The sequence below is a fragment of the Cryptomeria japonica genome, chromosome 8 (assembly GCF_030272615.1).
Source record: "Cryptomeria japonica chromosome 8, Sugi_1.0, whole genome shotgun sequence".
NCBI classification, from domain to species: domain Eukaryota; kingdom Viridiplantae; phylum Streptophyta; class Pinopsida; order Cupressales; family Cupressaceae; genus Cryptomeria; species Cryptomeria japonica.
This window is the reverse complement of record NC_081412.1, coordinates 570,046,997-570,067,827: the sequence shown is the minus strand read 5'-3', so window position 1 is coordinate 570,067,827 and position 20,831 is coordinate 570,046,997. Positions and strand designations below refer to the sequence as shown.

The following is a 20,831-nucleotide window of genomic DNA, read 5'->3' as shown; positions in this document are numbered from 1 at the left end:
TCGGATTAAGGTGCCTCAACCTTAGGAGTCCCAAGGAAATAATTTAATTAATTTAATGGTCTTGTGTGCTGATTTTATTTATTTAATGAAATATATTAAGTTTCCAGAGTGCAAAGCTTAATTGCGGGGCTCGATGGCAAGTTCGGTGCAACAAGCTTTGAGGTGAAAGGAAATTGTGACACTTGACACAAGGAGAGAACTTTGGAGAAGTAAAATTCTTAGGAGCTTCTCAAACTCCCCTCCAAGTGACATGTGGCAATTGCATCCTTTAGCATGTTTTTGGAAAGATTTTCAACGGGACCAAATCTTCCACTTGGATAAGCTTGGAGTAAAATGGAAAGTTCCAAATTAGCAAAAGGCTTGTTTATCTCATCTTAGATGATTTATGTTTATGGAATAAATAATATTTGTATTAAATATTATTTATGCAAGAGCTATGCAAAAGGAAGTTTCTAATTACATTCGTAGATACATTGAATGTGGACGCTTTTGGGAAGCTATTGTTTTTGCATTGTAAGCTCTATTAATATAAGAATTGCTAGAGGAGTCAGATGAGAGGAGTTCCTTTTACAGGGGTTATGCTGTTGGATTTTCTCCAAGATGGAGTAGGATGTAAATCTCCATGTAGAGGCCTAGAGCTTGAAGATTGTATTGTAACTGTATTTTTTGTTGCTAAATAATACAATGGCTCTCTAGTTTTGGAGTGTCGGGTTTTTTACTCAAAAGGGTTTTTCCCACGGTAAATCTGTGTTCTATTCTTCTATCATTTCTTCTATTTTATGATTATGTGTTGTTGAATCTAAATGTATGCATGTTGTTGAAACTGCTCTTTGATCTAGCAAGATCTTAAATTGCAATCACTTTCCTCTAAGGGTTAATGTGGGAAATAAACTATGCCTGATTCCGATTTATGGCATAGTAGTGTGCATTTGTATTTTGATGTTGGATGTGCATACTGATCTTAGATGGCTATTTTTTGGGATGCCTATTTTTCCTTCATTTGGTATCAGAGCTATGTTCCAGGATTTGCAGGTTGCCTGCATGTGCATTTTGTGAGATGCATGTACTTGCATGTTTGTTGCATGTACTTGCATGGACTCACATGTTGCTTGCATGTCAATGCATGTGTAGATTCTTGGTGTTTTGGGTTCTGGATGTTCCTTCTGTGAAGATTTCTTAGCATGACAAGCTTGAGGGAATATGAAGGAATTGACTAAATATTGATCCTTTGGTGAGTGGAAGTTTTGCAGTTGTTTCAGTCTCAGGTGACAACATCACATTTTGAAGGATGGTTAAGATGGATAAAATAGAGCTGGTCAGGTTGAAATGATGTTGATATGAAGCTCTTGTTTTACAATAAAATAATTCCTGATGCATGGGGTGTGCTTTTTACGCTTTGTGGTTGCATACAAAAAAATGTTCATATTGGGTGTCTTTGAGTGGCTCCTTGGTGATATGGAGAACCTTGGGTTGTTTTAACTATGGTGTGATGTGCTTATGATGGGTGCTTGTTTTTCCCAATATTGGAAGGTGCTGCTTTTGTTACCCTGAATGCATGGAGGCTATGGAGTTGATCATTTGATGACCTGGAAGCTTCTGGATAGCCCGTCTCCCTCAGATGCATGTACTGATGATGGTTAAGGAGTTGGCCTACAAATGGGTCTGGAGTTCCTGATCTAGTTTTTCCTTATGGATGATTGTACTTGCATGGCTCAGATTCATGTTGCTTGGATCTGAGGGGTTTATAGATTTTTGTTAAAAATTTATGGTGATGCTCATCTATGATAGTCCATTGTTCTCGGTTACACCATTTGGTTCTTTTCAGACTTTTGGGTCTTCCAGATGTTAAGTGGGTATGGATGTGCATGGGTGTTCTCAGACACAATGGTTTTGCAGGTTTTACACACTCAAGAAAAAACTTGCGATTTTGTGGAGCTGTAGTGGAGTTATTTTCTAGACCTTATTTGCTTTGGGGTGTTACTGGATGAGATAGTTGCAGTTCTGCATGCATGCTTTGTGCATGGTGAGAAGAGGTGAGATGCTTTCTCTGCATGGGGATGTTGGTATGTGATTAGTCACTCAACATTTTTGTGGTGATGCTTGGTGGATTCCTAGACTATGGTCCTCGATGTGGACATGATTGGCAAATCAGATTTGTGTGTGAGTCATGTTGTCTACATTATTATTCTCTTTATGATCTCAATTTGTATGTTGCTGATGTGATAGTGACTTTGCATGTTTCAATGGTTGGATCTACGTGAGTTGTGCAATATTGTGGGTTGTCTTTACCTACATGTTTGCAGTGGGAGAGCTCAGATGTGGACTATCTATCCACAAGTTTTGATTTAGTGTTTATGCAGACTTGTTAGCTGGCCTTGTTTGTGGTCACTTGTGCATTGGTGTGGTTGCTTTGAGATGTGAGGATGGATGATAAGTGAGTACCTAGATAGTCGGTTATGGGGTCCTGTAGCATGGTGTATTTCCTTGGTTTGGAGATCTTGGTTTCACCTGGTGTGATTAGTAGTACACTTGTATGTATGTGGACCTGGATGATTTTCAAATTTGGGAGATGGTGTGTCATGTTCTTGGAGAGCTTGGTATCACATTTCAATGGGAGCTTTAGCAATGACAACACACTCATCACTTGGTGATGGATGATCTTCTTTAGTGATGCAGATGGTTGGGAAGGACTCTTAGACCCTGTTGTTGCAGAAGGGTTCTTTCATCTTTTGCATGTACACTATTTGAGGATGTGTAACATCTTGCAGCCATGGAGGGCTTTTAGAGTCTTTGGTGTGAGGTGTTGGTGGTGCTTGATAGGTGATGTTGGTGTTATGTCATGGTATACTCTTGATTGTGCATTAGAGTTTGACATGATACATTGCTCTTGAGACCATGGTATGTTCACTTGGAGCATGTGATCTCCTAGGAGGGGATGGTAAGATCATGATGTCATGATGGGCTCCTAATTCAACTGATTGGAGCTTTGACAATGGTCTGGTGAGTTCTCTTTGTATTGGGTGCATTGGTCATATGCCTAAAAACTTCATGGGAGTGTAGAGATGCATTTGGAGTTTGGCATGGATTGATCATTTGTTGGTACTCATGGATACACAAAGACTTAGGTGAGGCTATAGTTCTCTTGAGATGAGAGACATTTTAGAGATGGTTACTCTTGATGAGATTTCAATGAGAGGCCAGAGGAGCCTACACCTTGATTGGACGTGAGTTCAATAGAAACCTATGAGGATTTTTCTCTTGGATGAGTCATGATGACTTGGATATCTTGGAGGATCATTCGCATTCCCTACTCGTGGTCTACTCGACAATTTATAACTTGAGAGGTATTACCCATTGTTTCTCTCAAGTGGGTTATGTTTTTCTTTCATATTCATGGATCTTGAGCTAAAGTTGGATAGTTATGGAGGATTCATTGTGACAGATTGCTAGCATGGTTATCTCCTTGGAATGTGTTTTCTTTTATAATGGTCATAGGGGATGGTAGTGGGCTGATTTCCTGAAATGGGAAATGGAGTAGTTTGATCTTCTTTGAGAGGCTTACATCCATGTAGATATATGATGAATATGTTATGTTTGATCTCTTGAGGTTGAACGAGTTTGGATGTTGTTATGGCTTTTCTCATGGGGACGTTAAGGATATCTTACTTGGCACAGCTGACACTTAGAGGTGTTTGTAGAAGGACATGCTACATATTTATGGTATGCACTTTCTCTCTTTGGTCTTAGTGATATTTCAGGATGTTCGGATTCACTTGGCATTGGATGTGAGGTTATGTATGGGGCTGCAATGATCACTAGTTTTTGGTCATATGTTGTCACTTGGGTGATGACATGGAGGATCTTGTATCTCTGTCTTTTGTCAGATGTGGAGAACATGGGAGATCTATGGAGACTTGTTGAGAGAGATGTTTCTTGCAGTAGTTCTGTTTGCAAGATGTGCATATCTTTGTGAGTGGTCTTTGGTACTACATGGTTACACTCTCTACGTGTTGTGGTTGGTAGACTTGGTATGCCTTTGATCCTTTTAAATTTGACATTATTCATGCTGTGGGAGTTCCTGGATGTGTTTGGTCTTTATTGACTAGTTTTGCACATGGAGCTTTAGGTTGCAATTTCTTGGGTTGGTTATGTTGGTGGCATGAGTTTATTGATGGTGTATACCTTCGAGGTATGGGTGATTGGAAGGATTAGCACTTGTTGTGGGTGTTATTTTCAGTTGCGTGGGTTTATCAGTTGGATGGGAGCAGTTAGTTTGATTGTTGTTCTGGCTGGTGTTTTATCTTGTTTTCTGGAGGATTACTTCACAATCGTGTTCTGGTTACGGGCTTTGCAGTTGATGTTGTTGATGCTTATGTATAGATTGCGAGAGCAGTCGAGTGGTGGTCGTATCCTGTAGCCTTTGATATCACTGGGATCTTATGCTTGTGTTCTTTGAACTAGTGCATTTTCACCTTGGCTTGTTCCTTTTCTTCCATAGGTGACATGTTGGAGGATGGCAGGGTTTGTTACCTGAGATGGTGGACATCTTGGATGTTGTTGCATATGTCTTGTGATTTCATCGGGTGGCTCTTAGCAGTGTAAATCTTGTGATGAGATGACTCCTATAAGGTCTTCGTCAAGTGGGAGATTGTTGGGATTAAGGTGCCTCAATCTTAGGAGTCCCAAGGAAATTATTTAATCAATTTAATGGCCTTGTGTGCTGATTTTATTTATTTAATGAAATATATTAAGTTTCCAAAGTGCAAAGCTTAATTGTGGGGCTCGATGGCAAGTTGGGTGCAACAAGCTTTGAGGTGAAAGGAAATTGCGACACTTGGCACAAGGAGGGAACTTTGGAGAAGTAAAATTCTTAGGAACTTCTCAAACCCCCCTCTAAGTGGCATGTGGCAATTGCATTCTTTAGCACGTTTTTTGAAAGATTTTCAATGGGACCAAATCTTCCACTTGTATAGGCTTGGAGTAAAATGGAAAGTTCCAAATTAGCAAAAGGCTTGCTTATCTCATCTTAGATGATTTATGTTTATGGAATAAATAATATTTGTATTAAATATTATTTATTCAAGAGTTATACAAAAGGAAGTTTCTAATTACATTCGTAGATACATTGAATGTGAACGTTTTTGGGAAGCTATTGTTTTTGCATTGTAAGCTCTATAAATATAAGAATTGCTAGAGGAGTTAGATGAGAGGAGTTCATTTTATAGGGGTTATGCTGCTGGATTTTCTCCAGGATGGAGCAGGATGTAAATCTCCATGTAGAGGCCAGCTTGAAGATTGTATTGTAACTGCATTTTTTGTTGCTGAATAATACAATGGCTCTCTGGTTTTGGAGTGTGGGGTTTTTCACTCAAGGGTTTTCCCCACGGTAAATCTGTGTGCATTTGCATTTTGATGTTGGATGCGCATACTGATCTCAAATGGTTGTTTTCTGGGATATTCATTTTCCCTTCACTAAGGCCAATGAATTTGTAGGGGAGCTAGCTCATGTATTTGATACACTTTCAACTATGCTTGACAGGATTGTTGTTCTTATGGCTTCCTATGATGTCTTTGTTTATACAAGGGATTTCACCATCCCAAGATTGCAAGCTTTAATGGATATTCGAAGACAAACCTTGTTGGATGCTGGAATAGTAAAGAATGGGCAAAAATATGACTTCCGTGGATGGTATTCTACACTCAAAATGAGAAGAAGTATGTTTGAAGGCATCGATAGTGGATGTGATCGAATAGAAAACATGATAGAAACAATAAATGATAAGAGTGTAGTAGCAACTGAAACAATTATTCGAGTAGAAATGAAAGTTGAAGCTGACATGGTCGTTGACAAGATAGCGGAAAAGGTTTGAAGTGTCTTCTTTGGAGCTTCCAGATCACTTTCAGAAGGATAGTTGGAAGATATTCAATCACTTATGACACTTGTGGGCAAGATTAGTGACTTAGGACTTGAATGGAAAAACATCTTCACTTCAACTATTTAGGAGTTGGACTACATGGAAGATCAGATGAAGATTATGCCCAATGTTCCAGAAGATGAGCTCAATTGCATCATGACCAGATTCATTGAATTTGCTTCTAAGGAAAGAGATAAAGGAAACAACCTTCTAGAAGAAAATTTGTTGTGATTCCATTTAATGTCTATTTTCTCACTGGAGCAATTTTCCTCAAAGTTTGTGCCAAAATATGTTCATTTTCTATAGGTTGAATTTGTAATTGGTTGGTTTGCTACAACGGGGTTTTTTAATCTTAGCCATTCATTTCAAGGCAATCTTGGCCCTCTATTTTATTTTGGAGCTCTATATAAGCTGCCATTTTTCATTTGTAACTAAGGAGAGAATTTGAACAATTGTTGCTATTTTGCTGCCAAGTTAATATAAAGACATTGAAGTGTAGTGATTTTATATTCTATCTTTGGAGCATTTGCATGGTTATTCATCTTTAAACATTGTGCATGATTCATGGTGAAACTCGTATATCCATACCACTAGCAATTTGCTAATTGTAAGTTTGCCTTGTGTGGTCAACTGGAATTCTTGAATGAGCTTAAGTTCAATTATTATTCAATCATTGATATGCATTCAAATGATAGTGTCTATGTTTGGTAATAATTTGAAAATCATTTAATTTCTTTAAAAGATTGCATTAGCCTTTGTGGAGTTGTTCTTGTATGTCAAAGCAAAGACTAGTAGAGTTTCATTGGAATTGTCCTTCGTCCTTGCATTCTTAGGCATAGTTTAGCAAAGAAGCATTAGTTGTAAAAAAATCGCACCTGATTGCGATTAATCGTTAATCGACTTAGGGCACGATTTTTTTCCCGTTTAAATCCTACGAATAATCAATCTAAAAAATCACAAAAAACTAGTGACCCTATAAACAGCAAGAAAAATCTAAAAGGTCATGAAACAGTGAAAAAAACCCCGCGAATGTGCATTAACTGGTGTCGCGCAATGCGTTCATTGGATTCTTGGTCGCATTAGAGGAGAAATTGGCAGAAATTGGAACAGATTTTTAGGGATCATTGCTTGTCGAGTTCTCTCATACCATTTCCCTAATTGTCCATTATTATTAAGGTGAAAGTGGCTAATCAAGAGCAGTCGAATCCGGCTCTTCTCTCCTGCCAACTAAGGATCCTGGAGGGAAGCAGGTGACAGGAATTTGCAGATCGCTTTGTTTCAATGTTATGCCTTGACGTGATAAACCATGCTTGTAAAATCAGACTATAATATTGCATCCTTCAAAAATACTTTCTGTATATTGAATTTATAATAAATGCATGTCCTCAATAATTTAATTTATCCTCTAATAATGTGTAATAAAATTAATAATTTTTTTATAATATTTAATTTATATGACAATAATTGTTTAATAAAGCTTTTCAGTGCATTGAATTTATAATATCTTTTTAGAATTCTTAATAATACTTTTAATTTTAATTTTAAAAATTAAATCTTATTTAAAATTAATTAAATATATTTTAATTAATTATAATCATTATTTTAATTTAATTAAAAATTCTATATAATTACAATTCTAACTTAATCAGTACACAAACCACAATAAATAATGCATGTCTTTAACTCATCCTCACATAATATCTAGAAAGTTATTAATTATTTTATTTGATACTGATTTTGAATATAAAATTATAATAAAATTATGAATTTATGTTGAATAGAATTTATTTGATTCTTAATCTCAAAATGCATTAGAGATTTCCACTACTAGGTATTGCAAATAAGTATAGCACCAACTTTCATTTATAAAGAAAATATTGCACAAAGTGTCTATTTTTTTAAATCCCATCTACACGAAAATATTGCACAAAGTGTCTGTTTTTTAAAATCCGGGCTTTCCTCGAGTGCAAGTTTTACTCTTCCACTTCACTTCATCTCAACCCCTTACTAGTTTTCCACCAATGTTAGTTATATAGTCATGAGTGATGCACTATGGTAGGCACTAATTAAACAACTATTACCTCAAACCAACACCAAGAGATTTTCTTGAGCAAGGATTTTGAGATCCTAACAGAGGCCAACTTGGATCCTCATATTATTGAACAAGTTAAGACAGGCTCTTACCCAAGAGCTTCATCATTAGGACCTCCTACACTCTAGCATGAACGCTCTATTTGTAGTAGCAAGAGCCATTGGTTACATTTGAATTTTTTGAACTTTGTACTTATTTTATATGTTGACTTTGTACAACTATCACCATCTAATGTTATTATTTAAGCACTGTGAAGTATGTTTTGTGCAATGCAATATAATCATGCAATATAATCAGCAAAATGAATATGAATCAGAAAAATCTAGTTTTAACAATTTATGAGTTAAACTCTCTATATTAATTTCTCTCTATATGTCTATGCTATGGAAATGCCCTTAAATTAAAAAAAAATAGTTTTTATATCTTTTTCTACACTTTTTTATGTTTTTTTAAAGATCTGACTTTTTTCCGACTTTTGCAAAAAATTATATACTTTTGGTTTGCTGATTTTTTTCCCAAATGATTTTTTGCTACTATAAGACTGATAAAGGCACTAATGGAAAAAAGTAGTTCTTTACAGTTATAAGATCAACCCAACAATCTTTCTTGCTTGTTACAGAAAGGCAAAAGCCATTTTGGTTTACACCGATCATGATGAGACAAAAATGACAGCGCCTTGATTTTATAACAAAATCAAATTCAGCAAAAGATGAAGGTTTTGGTTGTGAGATTGTGAGGATGGATTAATTATATCCATAAAGCACCAACATGACTAAGAGAAGAATATAGTAGGTATTATTATTTTTTATTTTTTATTTTTTTTGGATCCATCAAGATTCTTCATCTTACTTCATGATCCATCATTTATAATGAAAGCAGATGATTGTAGGATTGCGAAAATAGTCTGTTATAAAGCACCACGAGATGTTAAGAAGGAAATGGGAACTAGTGTAGAGGAGGAAAAAAATAATGTGTTACACAATAATTTAATAATTAAATGTTTGTCTGTCTTCATTCCTCTGTACCCTTGGCATCTTTTGGCACTTAAAATGGGCTATTTCTGCAATCCTACTATCATTTAATCCCTTCCCATCTTGATGATAGATCGTAGAATGTGTACTGAAACATCCAATTAAACAAAATACACAGTTTTCCATAAGATCTTTTCAAAATAAAACTTTAGTAAACAGTACATTTCAAAAGACTAAACAAAACTTCTCAATCTGGGACTTACAATAAAGTGTACAATATATATCCTTTTGCAAAACTACAAAATCAGTTTGGTGCGGTATATGAATTGAAGAAAATAATTGTTATTTGGCACTGTGTTGCGGAAGTGTACATTCAGTAGAAATTCCAACTTGCTGTCTCTCTGTACTGAATGCCTAATTGTCTCATAATCACGTCTTCGGGGATTAATAATATTCAATTCAGAATCCATTATTTACTCTATCTTTATAATCCTAACATACGTTTATAATGTCCTCCATCTATAACTCACATATATATCGACAAAAAATTCATATATTGCTCCCATGTCATAAATTATTTTTGGTTTTCCTTTCAAACCTCAGAGATTTAGAAAGGAAAGAAATGAGAGGTAACTATTATGCTAAGTGCATTATATCAGAGTTGTGTCCTGTATACAGAAATATTTCCAACAACAAACAATATAAAACTCGAGTAGCAATAGATGATTCAGTGTCAAAACATTCGCACCTACTTAAAGGGTCTTTATACAAATATTTTGTGCATCCTGTTAGATGCCAAAATTCTACGTGTCAATCAGAGGAGATTGTTGCTGGAAGATAAACAAGTACTCTGACTGCACCTCCAAAGAAATATATTAACCATGAACTCAACACCTGTATTCAGTGTTTTAAAATATGATATGCTTCTATACAATAATATGTGCCCAGCACCAGAACGTGAAAAGTTTGCGAACAGCAAAAACTGAAGTATTACACTTGAATCTTTTGGCTTGGAGACTCGGTGCTTGGAGGATCAACTAGACCCTCCAAAACCACAAGCTCATCCAAGAGTGCAAATTTCTCCTCTTCTAGCTTTTTCACATCAGCATCAACTTGTTCAAGCTCTTCCCTAAGAGCAAAGCCTTCTTCCTCCAGAAGCAAGTACTTCCGCCTTAAGGCACGATATTCATTACCTGGTTTTGCAGTCAGCGGTGATGATTCAGGCAGACCATTATCCTGTGGAGATCTTGAAGCTTCAAATCTTTTTAAAGGATTCTCAGCCTTCTGACTCTTTTGTGATGACTTTGGCACCTTTGGTGTGTCTTCTTGCCATCCCTCATTGTATGCCTGAAGTTGGCCTACAGGAGGTGTTTGGGTTGATGACTTCCGTTTTTGCACTTTCGATTTAGATACATCCTCGTCTTGCATTTCCAAGAAATCTTATGTAACCTACAAAACCCACTAATTTGAAAAATTCACAGGTCCAATAATCTGTAAGCAGAAGATCTGGCCTGCCTTGCAGTCTTCAGAATGAAACTTAATGTATTTCACTGTTGTACATAATCCACGAACCAAACAAATAATGAACTGCATATACATAAAACAAATGCACATAAGGCACATTTTTGCAGACAGCATACACATCTTCAACAAGATACTTCGATAGCACATTCCCTCCACCTCTCCCACCACCCTGGCCCCAAAAAAGGTATCCAAGGTTTTTTGCAAAATCTACCGGAAGTATTACATTCCCCAAATTATAAAAGAGAGTTTTAATAGCAAATTCTATTTATTTCCCTGAGCATTCGCCCAAAATACATATATTTCATATTTTTTGAAATGCAGTGTTTGCAAACTATCATATACTTGTCAAAAACACCATCGGCAAAAATATCCCATCCCTTAAACTTTCACTGATCTGCAAACAGATTAGCTCAAAGACTTTCAGATAGATTTTAATTGAAGTATCCCCATAATAAATCCTAAAAATAACGACTAAAAAACTTTCAGATAGATTAGCTCAAAGTCTTTCACTAGATTTAGATGAAAGCATCCACGTGAAATGTTGTTCACTCTCTGGTAAACCCCAGCTAGTTTTAATGGTCATATTGAAATGACTCTAGTTTCTTAAGTCTCTTTATTTAACCCTGGATACTAAACCTGATTTTCGCTTTATCAACAAAAGTAGACACTGATAACTACCACCTAAAACTACAATCAATCCCATATTGATGTCTAAGGGGTTGTCGTGAGATTAGTTTAGATTTTTATCTTGCTATAATGATACCAAAAAAACTTGTAAAAGCATGAGCGGGGTTCAAATTCCTCTCACAACAATATGTCAGCCAAGTTTCTCTCGACATGCAGGACAGACGTGGTAGGCTGTAATCTAATAAATATGAGATACATTACAGTGCAACACGTGTTTACTAAGATGCAACAGGGCATGCAACAAGGTTTAATGAATAGCTTATGCATTCAAGCATGTCCCAGTTTTAGTCGGCTTTCATTAGATTTTAGTAATAAGCGATCCAAGTTTAAATCTGTTGGATTTTGCCAAGATCAAGAAGTCATTGAAATGTACAAGATAGAGACATAATATGGGACAAGAATAAACTGTATTCTCATCAATAGAAAAATGATCAACAATCAACTGGATTATCTAGTTACATACAATGTAGATGAGCCTGCTTATATAGGCAAGGCTAGGGATATGTGAGCACACAAACATGACATGTGGCTCAATAAGAAACAAGGGTAGGTAGGAAATAGGTGTGGGTAGGTAGGAGAAATAATATAATAGTCCACATGAGGTGGATCACCCACCGAAGGTGGAATTATCACTCCACAATAAGTGGATATGATAGTGTAATAACAAGATCAACACCATAAGAGGTGGAATTTCTCCTACACACACTATCCCAATGTGGCACAAACACCCAAGTGTCTCATATCCAAACTACTATGAAATGCATTATCCTAAGTAAACTTAAGTAAGTGTAATAATATCCATGATGAATAATTATTTACACCAACAAAATCAAATGTGATCAAGCATGAGTTCACTACGACATGCATTTGAACATGCCAAAGCATTAAATCTTCGCAGAACTGTGTTTAGATATTAATAGTGTTAAAAGCTTGCAATTCTGTCCTTATCAAAAATGCAAAATAAGTTTTCTATTTGGATGTAAAAACAATAAATTGAAAAAACTGAAAGAAAAAGAAAATACCCACTTTATGTTGTGTTTTGTCTTTAATCAAATTGCATTGAAAAATACATAAGTTAAAACTAAAAGAAATAAAATAAAAATGTTTCCTGAGAAAGAGATTCAAAAGAGATTTGGCAAAAACAAAACAAGAAATTTGATCTCGAATGCCATGCAGAACAATTAAAAGAAACTTTGATGGGGCTCTAAAGGTAATCCAAACTGGGTGGTGAAGGCATTGTTAGGAATGAGAAAGAAGACATGATTTTCATTTATTATGAAAGTCTACAGATTGCAACTAATAACCTGGCCCAAGCTAAAGCCTCGTAAAGATAAGGATGGATGACATGAGAAATTAAAGAAAATATGAAGATTATAATTACAGCTATGGAAAAAGCCAAATGAATGCTTTAGAGTTTGACCATAAAGACTATATAAAGAGGACCAGAAACAAGGTGGCCGATTATATTACAAACCTTAAGGTATATTTGAAAACTATAGGCAGCAGCTTAACTATAAAATTGCCCCCTTAAGAAAAGCCCATCTCTATGAATTTTGGCAGTTAAATATTTGGAATGCTCTTCAACGCCCCATAAAAGTTGAAGGGAAGCATGTGTTGCAATAAAAAAGTTATTAAAACTATTGAATGCCCTTGAAAATGCCAGCTGTCATTCTTAAGGCGAATGCTTTTCTGGGCTCTTTTACTTGCCATTAGTCACTTAGACAACAATGGATTTGGGAGCACTCATGTAGTTGGGTGGTGAATCTTTTTCTGAGATTTCCTCTTCCAACCTATGCAATGCCTTCAAGGTTAGACTGTACCTCTGCTCCTATGAGGCCTTTTGCTTGCCTACACTTAGTGTAATTCTTTGAATTTGCTTTGTGGTTCTGCAATTTGGAAGAAGTTTTTTGGCAATAATAAATTCAGTATTTTCTCTGGATGGACTTTTTACTATGACTTTGAGAATGGGAGATGTAGTTTCAGGCAAAAGAACTTCTTCCCACAGGCCATATCGCCTGTAAAAAGATAATAATAATAATTCTGGAATGGAGAACTCGCATGTGCTCTGAGAAGGAAGAGAAGCAATTTTCTCCCATTCTTAATTTTTGGTTCCAGATTTTGAAAACCGTGAACTTCTTTCTGCATACCACATTCGAGTATAAATAAAAAGAGAAAGAAGGAATATTGAGGTTTCTTGGCAGCCCATTCGATTGGCAGACAATAAATTTGAGTATAGTCATTGTATTGGATCATCGCAGCTCAATAGAAATCATTTTTCCTTTAAAGGAAGACTCTATAATGACTGGTTGGGTGATGTGAAGAATCCAGTGCTTACCCTCTTGTTGGACTAATTCTCTTAATTCTCAAATGGAAGATGAGAGTTGGATGCAGTTTTCAGATTCTAACCAATCCATTTGTGTCATCCCATGCTGCTCTAATAATGCCCAGCCAACAGAGAGGTAAAGTAAAAGAGGGTGAGATTCTCTTAAAAAGGAATCTACAAGGCCATAAAAGAATATTGTTAAAGGACAAGGAAAAAAAGATTAATTTATGACATGGAGGATGTTCCTAGATTTTACATTGAGTTGGCCGAGGACTTCAAGCTACGGCAGCTCCTAGATAATGGAGTTGTTATGAATGAATCTACTAGTCACTGCAGACCAGGCTTTAAAGATATGGACTATTGCTCTTGTTGAAGGAATACAAGATGAGAAAGTGTTTGAGTGTGCCATTATGAAACTATTTGGACCTAGCTTGTCAGCTCAATTGGTAGAAAATAGCATTAGTTGAAGACATTGAAATTGGCTTGAAAAATGGCTATTCAAATTGTTTTGTTAAAACTTAGCAATACCCTGGCTTTATACAAGAAAATATACAATCTATGGAGACTGGAATTATGCTCTTATTGGGTAACATATGTAAAGTTCAAAAAGCGACTACATATGGAAGTCTGGCTCAAAGCAAGATGCTAAAGGCAGTTTGTGAGAGGCTGCAAATTGGTCAAAAATTCTATGACGTGACAAAAATTGACGTTAGCAACCTGAAGGTAGTGTTGACAGAAGATTTCTTTGAACATGCAGGACCCCCGGATCAAGGTTTTCAGCAAGGAGAACAAGCACAATGGTGCAGAATGATTTTATTTATTTTTAATACCTATTACTTTTATTTCGAATAGGTAAGGAAATAGCAGGTTAGGAGCTACATGTCACCCCTCCCCTTGCCTTGTAGTTGGAAATGTAGTTAGCTTGCCTGGCTGTGGCACTTATCTTCGCTATAACAAAGGTATTACTCGCTTGCCTTACGTTTCCTTCAGGATTAGGAATTTTTTGTGCATTTACTAGTGGATACCTCTTTGTGATATTTACCTGATCACCAAAAAAACACTAGGTGAGCTCCAACACCATAGGGGTCTTCATTCCTAAATCCAATAGGGCTTCAATACAATGAGTCCCCTCCAGGGATAGATATTTGAAGTCTCAAAATATAGCCTTGGGATTGCTGCTAGAGCTAAATACCTTCTAAGGGATCATAGAGGTATGTGCCTATAAGATTCTTCTATAAATATCACGTAGGTCTCTGATAATGAGGTGGGAGCATTTGGTCTTGATATTGCTGTACCTCTGAGGTTGGCTTATCAATAGCCTCGTTGTTAAGGGCGACTTCCTCCTGATCATCAGTGCCATACTCAGAGAAGTAATCCTTAATTAGCTTATCAACAATATTCTTTCTGAGACTAGGATTCTGGGATACCAGATAACAATGGGATGCTTAATAAGGTGAGGACTTTGATGCCAGTGTCTGATGAGATTATTTTCCAACATTGCTTCCAAGAAGCCAAAAGACCCTCAAAATTATTAGAAAATACAGTGACTTTTTAATCTTTATAAGGAATACATTTCAGCTATTCAGTGTAAGATTGAGGTGACCTTGGCTGCCTAGTTAATTTCACTTAGGGCTTTACACCCTCCCTCAAATATCAACTATTTTCTATCAGGAAAATCATCATTCCAAAAGCCTTGGATGGTATTGCATTGAGATTTTGTTCAAGGCAATCCTAAGTAACGGCAAAGAAATTTAATGTCACACTGCCTCTGTATTAAACTTGTAAGTGTTGTAAACTGTTCTAGAAAAAATGGTAAATATAACAAATTATCTTTTATTAGATTCAGAATATGGTTAATACAAGACAAGACATTGGGGATGACCTTAATCAGATTCAGATGGTGATCAATCAAATGGCAAGCTATGAAAGTGAGCAAACAAATAAAATTAATAATATTTCAAAGCCTAAAATCATAAAATGTTTAATACAGAGGCAGTGGTTGAAAAAGGCTTGTTATGCATATGCAACTGTGACAGCAGCATATGAGATCAACTGTTGGTAAAAGACGCTAAATTTGGCTTCAGATATGGCAATTGCATCTGATTAAAAACCCACTGGGCTTGTTAAGCATCTCCAGCAATGATTGTAGCTCGGAAGATCTCATATTGGCAAAATTAGTTTCTGTGAATTTTAAACCCAAATTTCATTTGCTAAAAATTACCAAGGATTCTTATGCACATCTGAGCCCCATTATGGTGGTCCATGAGATTGTGCAATAACTATGGTTCAAAAGACCCCAGATGGTTGGGCTGCTCTTGGCTTATTGCATTGTACAGACCCACAAGGTCCTTCATCTTCTTGCTCTATCTTCCTATTCTACACAAGAAAATTGGATGCATGTAATCAGGGCAGTATGAGTTGGGAAGGGAATAAGGAAAGTATAACTATAGAGTACTTCAGGTCCAGCTTTTTGATTGCTGGTCAGATGTCTGCACAATCCAGGACTCACAAAAAAAAATTCAATTGTTTCCAACGCATTTATGAATTCCTCATCAGATAAGCATTCTTGTGATAAGATAAGAATAGCGGGTTGAGGAGCATAAAAAATTAAGAGCTGTGGCAAAAAGAAACAGGTTAATCCTGTTTCTATTAGATTATAATGTTTGGTAGCGGGAATTTGATTTTGAATGCCCACTTTGCTGCTTTCTCCATATACAAAATGCAATACAATGCTTCATTGTGTGCCCTTTTGGAAGTATAAAGAAAAGCAAAGCAGGAATACCTCAAGTCGCCCCAAAAGACTAAGAACAAGAAGACAGGGAGAGAGGAATGTGAATGGGCACTGAGAGAAGGAATGTATCCTGATGCAGCAAAGCACAGAGGAGGAATTGTAAAATGACTAAGCGAGGTATTCTCCCTTTTACTAAGCCCCTATAGAATGTATTTTTTGGGGTATCATATGGTCACCATTTTTGGCAATGAAGTAACATGTATTTTTATTAATGGTTCTGGGGCCCCTTTAACACAGGCAACTTTAAAGGGAGGGAAGCATGGGACAAAAAGAATTAAAAATAAAAAACCTGGGTAAGTTTGTGTATTATCTTTCTTGTAATTGCATATTACACTTACAACCAAGTTTCTATCCTTTCAAAAAAAAACATCAGAAAGTTGCCTATTAAACCTCACCAATTTTTGTTTCCCCAACGAGTAAGTTAGCTACCTTGGGACATCAGTCATAAGGTTCTATGCACTTCATCCAGAAAATCTTTGGCACATGAATAAATTCTGATTAAAACTTTAAATGCAATTTAAAAAAGATCCAAAGTAGGCTTGCCAGTTGCAATTAAAATTCACATTCCATATTAACAAAATAAATTATTAAATATAATGTGACTACAAAATCATGAAATAAGATAGAGGTGAATATCCTACCAGAACCCTGCAAAAATCTAATTTCGCATGACTCAAAAATTTACTTGATAATGGGGTAATTGATAAAAATCTTGATTGTGACAAGATTCATTGGATACCATTAGAGAATATCAACATGAATTTTGATATTGCAAATAGGGGTAATCCAAGTGCTACATGTGCAGGGATTGCCTTAGAAAGGCAGATGGAAGTTTTATCAAAGAAGTCTTGTTGTTTCTTGAACAAAAGTCAAATAATGAAGCAGAAGCTTTGACAGTTTTTTATGCGATAAAGCTGGCAGTTGCATCAGGCTAAAAAGAACCTAGAGGTCAGAGGAGATTCATTACTGATTATTAATAATCTGAATACAGACACACAGCATGACTGGCAGTTGAAAAGTACAAATGGTGAAGCAGTCCTTCTTGAATATAAATTTAATTTTATTAATTTTCACCATAGCCTCGGGGAAGGAGGGGTCCTGCCCTAACTCCTCACTCATTTATCAGAGGAAGTGCTCCCAAGGCCACCTCACCTATACTATTTAGATCAGTCCATTCGCTTTGGTCATTGACTTGGAAGACAATAAAGGAGGCCCTACCCCAGGCGGGGGTTGGGGGGGCAGGGGGGCCCATCTCCAATAGCGGTGACTGGTGGATGAAATTATTGCTGTAAAGTAACTGTATTGACCAAACCACAGCGGTAGATGTCGAATGGTACTGAGCAGCAAATGCAGTTAAAGATAGATTGGCTAATGATGGAGTGGACTTTCTCCCCTTCTAGTCCAAGATTAGTTTTCTTCTGAAGGAATGGGATCTTGTCCTGAAGCTTATAAAATCTGTCTTGGTTGAAAAAGATTTTATTGCACACAACTTTAAATATCCTCCTAGTGATCAAAGTGTAATCATTTTTCTTTTAGTTTGGGATAGCAGCAGTTCTCCAATTGTGTGTAAATTGATTTCCACTCAGTTGATCTAATGGCTTGGCATGATATCCAATTGGCCCATGCCCCAAGTCTTTTTATTCTAACCTTGGCTTTGCTTTTTGGCATCACTTTATGCAGTCTTTTGTTTTGGTTTTTCTGCTGCAGGTGTTGAAGCTTTAGAGGTGTTCTCATGTCACTGAAAGGCTCTCTATTGTATTCTATGTATTTGGGTGCTGTTTCAGCCAGACACCTGCCGAATACATTCAATATTCATAAATCTGTTATTTGAGCTGGGGAATTCTGGGATGCTGTGCACCCATGCATTAATTGCAGAAGATTTTGTGGTAAAACTAACTGTTTTGAGTTGCTGAGATGGCAGGCAGTTCAGTAGTGGCTTTTGTCCCATGTCATACCAAATGATAACTTTGTTATGCTTGATGATTTAATAGAAGAGGACCGTGTGGAAGTGACTGCGGTGGGCTTTAGTCCTTCAGCTGACATGTTTCATCTAAGTGTGTTACTGATGCCTGGTAAAGAAGCAAGCTGACTTGACTTTGTATTGCTAAGATTTGGCATTGTGAGAAATCTGGAGATATGCTCTGCATATCAACTCCCAACCATGGTTAGTATTGACTTTTCCCATGCTGCTAGGAAGAAGATTGTTGAACCGGGCAGTTCAGTTTCTTCCATGCAGGATTGCATCCCAGGTTCTTGGGACTTTCAGCCTTTGTTTCTACTTGCAGGATTTAGTGATAGTGGTTTTGGTGGGGACATGGCATTTTAGTTTTCATGATGATAAGCTTGATTTTGGTAACCCCCCGTTTCTCATTGGTGTTTACAGGTTTTATTGGTCTTATGTATCTTGTATTTCATATCGGCAGAGACCCCGTATAGAACCCTCACTTAATCTATTAAAAAAATTCCTTGAAACAATAAAAACAATACATAGGTGGTTTTGAAAGGGAATGGCCCTGGTTCAAATCTGATGGGGAAAAATTAAACATACAGAAAAATTTCAAATGAGATTAACTCGAGCGGTAAAAGTATCATTAATTCCATAAGTTAACACACAAGGTTCAAATCCTAGAAGACAAAACATAAACCTATAAAGAATTGTTGAAAGAGATGAATCGAAGTGGTAAAAGCGTTGGAAATTTCATATCAGAATGATCCATGTTCAAAGCTAAGGAGAAACACAATAAACCTATTGGGAATTGTCCAATAAGATACAAGTTGATTTGTTCTAGCATTACAAAACACCCCAATTTTCAAATCCCAGGAAACATAGAAAGTATAGAATTCGGTAAGATACTGCATTGAACTTGCTGGGTGAGGTGTATCACAAATAAGAAGGTTGAGGACAAGTCCCAGGTGAATTTGATCGTAGAGTCACCCCACATGAAATATTTATCAAATAAAAAAAATAAAGATGAGTTGTGGAATGAGATTAACTCGAATCGTAAATTCCTTATATGGTGCCCCATATTCAAATTGCGTAGACACAATAAACTGTTGAAGTTGGATAAAACACAGCATGCAATTTGCTTGATGCATATAACCGAAAAGAAAAGACCAGGTGTAAGTCTAAGGTGCAAGATCACCCAAAAAAGAGAATTCCTGAGATATATTTTTTTTTAAAGTACCCAATGTCAAGTCATAAGGGCTTTTAAAAGCTGTACCCCAAGTTCAAACCTGTAAATGGTACGGCATAGCCAGGGGGTGAGGTCAGGTCCAGGCTTGGCTGAATTGAACACAGAGATATAGATCGATTGTGACAATCATACAAAGATTATTCAAATTATAAATTTTCCCAAATCAAATCACAAAACAAAGAATGAAAACCTTGGAGATCCCAGGAATTCGTTTGTATTAAGTTCTATGTTGGACTACTACGGAAATTGAACTGAAATTAAGCATGCAATCTGAAAGGATAATACAAGCCATAGACCTGCGCATATAAGGAGGCCTGAATAAATTACAGTGTAGTGGAGGAAGAAAATATTACATACCACTGTGAAGATGAATCGCTAGTCCTAACCCACGACCTGCCTTTCCTTTACGCTGTTTATTAATTTTGGTTTAAGATTGTATAGATGGGCAGTTTATAGAGAGGATAAGGGTTGTCATTATCGTTAGAGGAGGTACAACTTCTTTATTAATACTAATGGCGGTTGTCATAGGAAGTTGTTTACAAAAGCAGGTTGGAGGGGTATATATATATATAATATGATTATTTATATAAGTGAAAATATATATTTTTAATTGTCTTATTGGGATTAATTATATTTAATTGAATATAAATTAATTTAGAAATATTTTTCTTTTGTATTCATAGAATTTTATGTTTAGAGGGTGAAAATTTCATATTAATTTAGTTTATGATATTGATGGAAAAGGGTGAGGATCCTAATTCATGTCGGATCATTAAAAAATACAATTAAATTAGATTAATTAATTATTTATAACACTTAGGAATGGATGATTGAAATAATATTTTTGAACTAAAATGTGAAGGATAAAAGGATTTAGTTTTGAGAATTATAATGAAGAATACATTTGATGCAAGACAAAATTGGATCACCTTGGTATTAGAAAATAGGTACTTTTATTTAGGAAATACTTTAAAATCAAGATCATGTTAAAATATTATGTATGTTAAATCTATGGTGTGGAATAAATCTCACCCTCTATAAATTAACCTGATATGTACAAATGATTTTTTTGACAATAGACTATCGAAGCCTATATCACCCAAAAAGTTGGTGTTAGTGCTATTATTAAATACCAACAAGAAACCCTTAAATTGTGAGGGTTCACATTCTCCTCAATCAACCTCTTATTTTGTTAACCTTATGGTATTTGGTGAATGTTGATAGACAACAACTAAGCATGTAGATGTTGTCGATGAGTGTGATGCAAATTAAATTCCTTTTATTTCCCTTGTTCGCACGTCTACAAAATTTAGGGTTTATTTTGCTAATCAAGA

At 36.1% G+C, this 20,831-nt stretch overlaps 1 protein-coding gene across 3 annotated transcripts; it reads right to left on the bottom strand.

Moving 5' to 3' along the window:
* Positions 1-9,678: 9,678 nt before the first annotated feature.
* Positions 9,679-19,995, bottom strand: LOC131030590 (uncharacterized). 3 transcript variants are annotated; one of them, XM_057961458.2, is made up of 2 exons: positions 19,855-19,995; positions 9,679-10,565 (listed from the first exon to the last, which is right to left on the bottom strand). In XM_057961458.2, the coding sequence occupies exon 2, from the start codon at positions 10,404-10,406 to the stop codon at positions 9,969-9,971; it is 438 nt and encodes a 145-aa protein (XP_057817441.2). In that variant the 5' UTR covers positions 10,407-10,565; positions 19,855-19,995; the 3' UTR covers positions 9,679-9,968. The 3 variants fall into 3 exon arrangements, with proteins under 3 accessions (XP_057817441.2, XP_057817443.2, XP_057817442.2); XM_057961460.2 differs by having other exon boundaries at positions 9,679-10,439; positions 19,855-19,991; XM_057961459.2 differs by having other exon boundaries at positions 9,679-10,427; positions 19,855-19,991.
* Positions 19,996-20,831: the final 836 nt, after the last annotated feature.

Coding starts and splice junctions, on each gene's coding strand:
- LOC131030590 (XM_057961458.2), bottom strand. CDS start 10,406: ATGCAAGACGAGGATGTATCTAAATCGAAAGTGCAAAAACGGAAGTCA.